Source organism: Marmota marmota, unplaced genomic scaffold (genome assembly GCF_001458135.2).
Source record: "Marmota marmota marmota unplaced genomic scaffold, marMar, whole genome shotgun sequence".
NCBI classification, from domain to species: domain Eukaryota; kingdom Metazoa; phylum Chordata; class Mammalia; order Rodentia; family Sciuridae; genus Marmota; species Marmota marmota.
In genome coordinates, this window is record NW_026000185.1 from 28,192,282 (window position 1) to 28,199,173 (window position 6,892).

The window sequence follows — 6,892 nt, forward strand, 5'->3', positions numbered from 1 at the left end:
CTCTTTTCAATTTTTTTTTTTTTTTTGGTAAAAGGAGCACTGAGCTCTTTACCACTGAGGCACATCCCCATCCTTTTTTATTTTTTTATTTTTGAGACAGGATCTTGCTAAATTGCTTAGGATCTTGCTAAGTTGCTGAGGCTAACCTCGAACTTGAGATCCTCCTGCCTCAGCCTCCTGAGCCACTGGGGTTATAAGCAGGCACCACGGCACCCAGCTGTATATCTCCTTTTGAAAGTTGGCCTTTGTGCCAGAAAGTATGTTCCAGAAGTAATTTTTGCGTGTCCTCCATTCATTCAAAAAATATTTATTTGAGCATCTGCTGTATGTTAGGTCCTGTGTACAACATTGGGCACAGCAGAGCAACCCCAGTCTTCAACCCTGGGGCTAGGAAAGGACAGGCCAAGCAGCAGTGTGTGACATGTGGGGTGAGTGTGGTCAGGGGAATAACAGGGTGTAATAGGGGTTCCTGCTCCAGACTAGGAGGACCTGTCTGTGAAGGCCTTCTGGAGAAAATGAAAGCTGAGACTGAGGCTAAAAAAGAATTGGTGAAGGGGAAGGAGGAGGAGAAGATGATGTGTATTCCAGGCAGAGAGAACAGGATGTGCAGAGGCTCCCCTCTGTGGGAAGAGAGCCCAGACATTAGAGGAATTGAAAGTAGTTCAGCCTGGCTCAGTCCTGGCAGCAAATGGCAAGGGATGATGCTGAAAAGACAAACAGAGCCAGACTGTGCAGGACCTTTTTAAACTGGGCTAAGGCATTGAGAAAGAGCACTGGGGAGCCATGGCAGGTGTTTGAGCAGGGGAGTGGAGGAATCTCTCTGTTCCTGTGCTATGGGGAATGGGTTACAGACAGGGAAGATGCATAAGGATAAAGAGAAATGGACAGCATTTAGGAGAGTTTGAGAAAAATCAATAGGACCTTGTGATTCATTCGTTGTTTGGGGTGGGACTTGAAAAGGAGCTAGTGATTTGGTGGTGCTACTACCAAACAGGGGCACTCAGGTTTAGATGTAGATGACAAAGTTACGAGTGGGATAGGGTGTTTTAAGAGAGAGCAGGGCACTTGAAATCAGTGTGGGATTATTCTGTGAATTTCTCAAGAACAAAAGCCCTGCTTATTTATTCCTGTGCTCCCAACCTTAGTAGGCCCTGGCCCAGAGAACACAAATGTGTGCTGAAAAAACAGTGAACAGAAGCTGGGTGTGGTAATCCAAGCAATCAGGAGGCTGAGGCAGGAGGATCACAAGTTTGAGGCTGGCCTCAGCAACTTAGCAAGACCTTGTCTCAAAATAAAACAATGAAAAGGGCTGGAGATGTGGCTCAGACCTGGAGCACTTGCCTGTCATGTTAGAAACCCTTGGTTCCATCCCCAGCACCAGGGGGCTAAAAAAATGAACAGAATCAGCCTTTGCAACTGGCTGCAAGACCCACAAGACAGAGCAAAACTTAGGAGCCTGATGTCTGAGTCTGGAAAGCCAGGCTATGCTGCTCTAATGAACAACTGGATCTCAGTAGCTTAAACAAGGATTTTTTTCTCACTTCCACTTCATGTCTGTCTGAGCCAGTAGAGGCTTTGCTCCAAGTGGCCTTTGCTTAGACACACATACTGGATGTCACTTGGTCACCTTGAAGGAAGAGAATTGTGCCATATTTCATTAGTGAAAGTGTGTCATAGGGCCATGCCTCACTGAAAGAGGTTGTGATGGTAACTGGGTGTGGTGTGCACACCCATAATTTCAGTGACTTGTGAGGCTAAGGCAAGAGGATCATAAGTTGGAGGCCAGAGGCCAGCCTGGACACTTAGTGAGACCCTGTCTCAAAGTGAAAATTAAGGACTGGGGATGTGGCTCAAGCAGTAGTGCGCTCGCCTGGCATGCGTGCGTCCCGGGTTCGATCCTCAGCACCACATACAAAGATGTTGTGTCTGCCGAAAACTCAAAGTGAAAATTAAAAAGGGTTGGGGATATGGCTCCCCGGTAAAACACCTCTGGGTTCAATCCCCAGTACCAAAAACAACAAAAAAAAAGACAAGCAGGCTGGACCTGAAGGGTGGGGGCTTGACACTGGACTGTAGACACAGGCAAGTCACATAGCCTGAGGCCAAGAGAGGCTCAAGCAGGATCTCCACATTGCTTTGTTTCCCATCTCCCTTCCCACTCCCTTTAATCATTTTTTCTTCTCTAGTGACTCCTTCNCAAGGATGGCAAGGTTCTTTGTTCTCAGCAACTACGAAATAGGGGGGGGGGAGGTGGGCATGGAAATGCAAATCCACCTCCCACCTCTTGCTTGCAAGGTAACAAACTGGTAATGCTGATGCCCACTGCTAACAAGTGCCAGGAAGCCTAGGTTCCAGTTCTAGCTCCCTCTGCTTACCCAGACCAACTTTTTCTCCTCTCTGAGCCTCACTTCTCCCTGTTTGTAAAGCAGGATGGGTAATACTTCCTTCCCAGGGCTGTGGTGAAGATCCATTCAATGTTTATTTTGTTTAGATGAGGAGAGTCCAGTGCTGGGAAGCTGTGATATTTCTTGGGACATTAGAGACACACATTACAAGGAATGTGTGGCTGGAATGGCTAATACCACAGGTAAAGCAGAATCCCTGAATGTGCTGGGGACAGCAAGGCAGCTAGAACATTCCTCTGTCCCTCTGCCTAACTTCCTGAATTCTTTCCTCTTTCTTTCTCTCTCTCTCTCTTTTTCTCTCCCCTTTGATACCCAGGGATCCTTTACCACTGAGCTACATCCTCAGTCCTTTTGATTTTTCATTTTAAGACAGTCTTGCTAAATTGCTGAGGCCAGCCTAGAACTTGTCGTTCCTCACCCCAGCCTCCTGAATAGCTGGGATTACAGGCACGCACCAGTGTGCCCAGACCGGCCTGGGCCACTTTCCTATCTTTCATTCCTGTAGCCCTTGTCCCTCCAATGACACAGCAGGTCTCAGGGAGCTCTTTAACAAATGAGGCAAAGTCATTCCTGCCAGAAGCTGAGGGAATTGAGAGTCAGATTGTTCACCTTACTCCTTAGATGGGAGCCAGGACTCAGGTTTAGAGCCTGTGGGAGACAGAATAAGGTTCCCCAAGGACATCCACATCCTAATCCCTGGAACCTGTGACTATGTTACTTTGCGTGTTTGATTAAATCAAGGATCTTGAGATAGGGAGATGATACTGGATTATTTAGGCAGACCTAACATAATCACAGAAGGCCTTAAAAGATGAAAGAGGAAAGCAAAGAGTCAAAGATGAGCTGTCAGAAGTAAAGATCAAATCAGGTGCAGTGACACAGGCCTGTAATCCCAGCAACTCAGGAGATTGAGGCAGGAGGATTGCAAGTTTGAGGCCAGCCTCAGCAACTTAGCATGTTCCTATCTCAGATTTCTGAAAAATCAAAAAGGGCTAGGGAATTAACTCAGAGGTCAAGCGCCCTGAGCTCAATTTCCAACACTAAAAAAAAAAAGGCCTAGAGGTCAGATGGTGTGATTCCTGGATAGAAGGTCATGAGCAGATGAGCAGCTTCTAGAAGCTAGAAGCTAGAAGAGGTAAGGAAGCAGAGGCAGATTCACCCCTAGAACCTCCGAAAGACCATCACCCTGTGGACACCTTGAATTTTATCCAGGGATGTCCATTTCAAACTTATGACCTCAAAAACTGTTAAGATAGTAAATTTGAGGATGGGGATATAGCTCAACTGCGTGGTAGAGTGTTTGCCCCACATGCACAAAGGCCCTGGGGTCAAACCACAGCACCACATTAAAAAAAAAAAAAAAAAAGATGGTAAATCTGTATTATTTCAAGGAAGGACATTGGTGGCCATGTTATAGCAGTAAGAAAAAAACTAATACAAAGCCTTGCAGGCTTGCTAGGCACCACCTCTGGCACATGCCTCCAATCTGAGCAACTCTAATCCCAGCAACTCGGGAGGCTGAGGAAGGAGGATCACAAGTTCAAGGCCAGCCTCAGCAATTTAGCAAGGCCCTAAGCAACTTAGTGAGACCCTGTCTCAAAGTGAAAATTAAGGACTGGGGATGTGGCTCAAGCAGTAGTGCGCTCGCCTGGCATGCGTGCGTCCCGGGTTCGATCCTCAGCACCACATACAAAGATGTTGTGTCTGCCGAAAACTCAAAGTGAAAATTAAAAAGGGTTGGGGATATGGCTCCCCGGTAAAACACCTCTGGGTTCAATCCCCAGTACCAAAAACAACAAAAAAAAAGACAAGCAGGCTGGACCTGAAGGGTGGGGGCTTGACACTGGACTGTAGACACAGGCAAGTCACATAGCCTGAGGCCAAGAGAGGCTCAAGCAGGATCTCCACATTGCTTTGTTTCCCATCTCCCTTCCCACTCCCTTTAATCATTTTTTCTTCTCTAGTGACTCCTTCACCTTGCTCTGTGACCTTGAGCAAACCCCTTCCTTTAGCAGGTTCTAGATTTCTGTATATGTAAAAGGAAAGAGGAGACAGTCCAAGGGCCAGGGTATTCTCTAGGGACCTTGGAGGCCTGCCACGGTGAGTCAGCATTTCCAAGATTCCAGCTCTCAGGGATGATGCTCTTGGGCCACCGCCTTCCATCCTCAGGCCAGATTCCTCCAGAGAGTCAGTCCTGCCTGGAATCTTCTGTTGCCACGGATAATGCACTGCTGTTCAAACAATGACCTCAGTTAAAAGTCAGGGAGACAATGCTTTATTGAGTTGGCACCTATGAACTGGTGGCTACAGGCCCCCAGGCTTCTTTGCTACTGCAAAGTGGAGGCTGTGGCGGGGGCAGCATAAATCAGAGCTGCTGGTTCCAGCTGCAGGGAGGAGCCACTGTCCCTGCTTTGGCCCCTCCAGCCCCCTTGTCCAGCCGAGCACCATCTAAATCCAGGCCTTCATGGAGAAGGTCAGGCAATGACCCAGGTTTTTCTGCAGCCCCTGGGAGTCTAAGGAAAGAGCTGCATGTGCCTCCTGGCTCCCCTGCTTAGGGATCCCCAGATAGGTCAGGGAAGGGAAGGGAAGGCATCCCATTTACAGAGGAACTCTGAGCCTTCTGGATCCAGGTAGAAGGAGGCAGGGTCAATAGTACTGTAATAGGAGTTCCCATGAAGAGAAGACTCTAGAGTCCCCAATCCCACCCCTGCCATTTTCTGTTTTGGCTAAACAAAACATGGATGTGTTCACTGCACTGGACTGCAATAGTTGATGACAGATCGAGGTCACCCAAGAAGTTGATGGGGACAGAGCCAGGTTCCCCTAGGCAGGACTTCCCCTCTGGGCAGACTTTCTCCCAAGCAGGGGAGGGAGGGGCAGGGAGAACTGCAGAAGTCACTGGAGGAAGGCTTCCTGGAGGAAGAGAGACAGGTTACAGTAGGCTCCCGGAAGAAGAGGTGATCTGTCGAGCCAGCTGGTCACAAGGGCCGGCACAGGACACTGGCATCCTCACTGTGGTCACAGTTGTGGGCATCCCAGCGAATGTGAGAGCAGAGCAGTAGGGTGCTCTCATCCCCACGGCACTTGACGTTGTCCAGAAGGATGGGGCCTCGACCTTGGCCAAAGTGGGCCTCACCAAGGGCTGCCAGAGCTGGGCCACAGCCCAGCTGACGGCACAGGACACCAGCTGCCCGCAGGTCCCAGGCATCATCACAAACTGTGCCCCACCGTTGCCCTAGGAAGAGCTCTACACGCCCCTCACATCGGTGGGCTCCACTGACCAGACGTAGGTGTCCTGTGGGGGAACAAGGCCTGGGGGTAAGGGGGCTGGCCTATGCCAGGCCACCTCCAAGCTAGGCCAAGTAGGGGGTGAAGAGGCTAAGGCAGGGTTTGAGACACAGCACTGCCCAGGAAACCCCATGAAGACAGACAAGTGAGACTGATTCAGATGAGCAGTGTGCCAGACCCAGAGACAGGCCTGAGAAAAAGAGATCAAACGTGCTGAGTGCTTCTGTCAGCTGTCTCTCGAGGCCTTTGCTCATAATCCCAGTACTTCAACGCCAGGCCAGCCATCTGGGGATTGTGATCATGTCCTATTGTGTCCCTTGAAGGTCACTGGAGTCTCTACCCCACATCCTGAACTAAATTTGGAATTACTTCATTACTCCCCTCAGGACAGGATCCCCACTCTTTGCCTTTAACCCTAACTCTAGAAACCTCTAGATTGCTCTAGTTGGAAGTTCATCTCCTCCTTTCTGGACACCATACCCCTATTAATTAGGACTGAGACCAGCACAAAAAAAAAAAAAAACAAGTGTTCCAACATCTGGTGCAAATCTGTTGAGCTGCTATAACTCAGGCTGTGACTTCCCTCAACCTAATCCATCTTTTCTGATGCTCCCACCTCACTTCCAGCTGGCTGTGGGCACCTACCATCCCTGGGTCGAGGAGTGGGCACCCGAGTGGTCTCAGAGCCGTCCTGCTGGACCTGCAGTCCCACTTCCTCTGGGCCTGGCTCAGCAAGAAGAGAAAAAAGAGATGGCTGTCACGTTGGGGAACATGCTCCATTCCCAGAGAAATCTGTTCTGGGGACAGAAAGGACTTAACAGGATACTAAAAAACTTCTCCCTGTCCTTTGTACTAATTTGACCCTGGGGCCCGAGGCAGAACGCTTTGCGGCCAGGACTTTGAAGAGGGAGAGGACGCCCCATCAGGCCTGGGCACTAAATGAGGGTGAAGATATTGATTTCCACAGCAATCGATGAACAGAAGCATTTTTCAACGTCCCATTTCTACTGCCTCCTCCCGTTGGCGACTTCTGGGAAGGCTGATAGACTCTCCCTTGCTTCCCACCTCTCTTACTAGAGTTTGCTGGACTATGACTCAGACTCCAAAGAGGTCCAAGCCTAGGGCGAGCTCCCAGACGCGCCCTGCACTGCTGCACGGAGCCGCGCTCCCAGGCCCCGCCCTGCCCTCGCACTGCGGAG

General features: G+C 49.7%; 1 protein-coding gene across 1 annotated transcript in view; it reads right to left on the reverse strand.

Moving 5' to 3' along the window:
• Positions 1-4,664: 4,664 nt before the first annotated feature.
• Ssc4d (scavenger receptor cysteine rich family member with 4 domains) overlaps positions 4,665-6,892 on the reverse strand; it is an 8,730-nt gene continuing 6,502 nt past the window's right edge. The window contains exons 8-9 of the mRNA XM_048789962.1: positions 6,339-6,416; positions 4,665-5,700 (exon numbers count right to left, since the gene is read on the reverse strand). Coding sequence (XP_048645919.1) covers positions 5,384-5,700; positions 6,339-6,416 — 395 coding nt within the window. The 3' untranslated portion in view covers positions 4,665-5,383. The remainder of the gene's footprint in view (positions 5,701-6,338; positions 6,417-6,892) is intronic.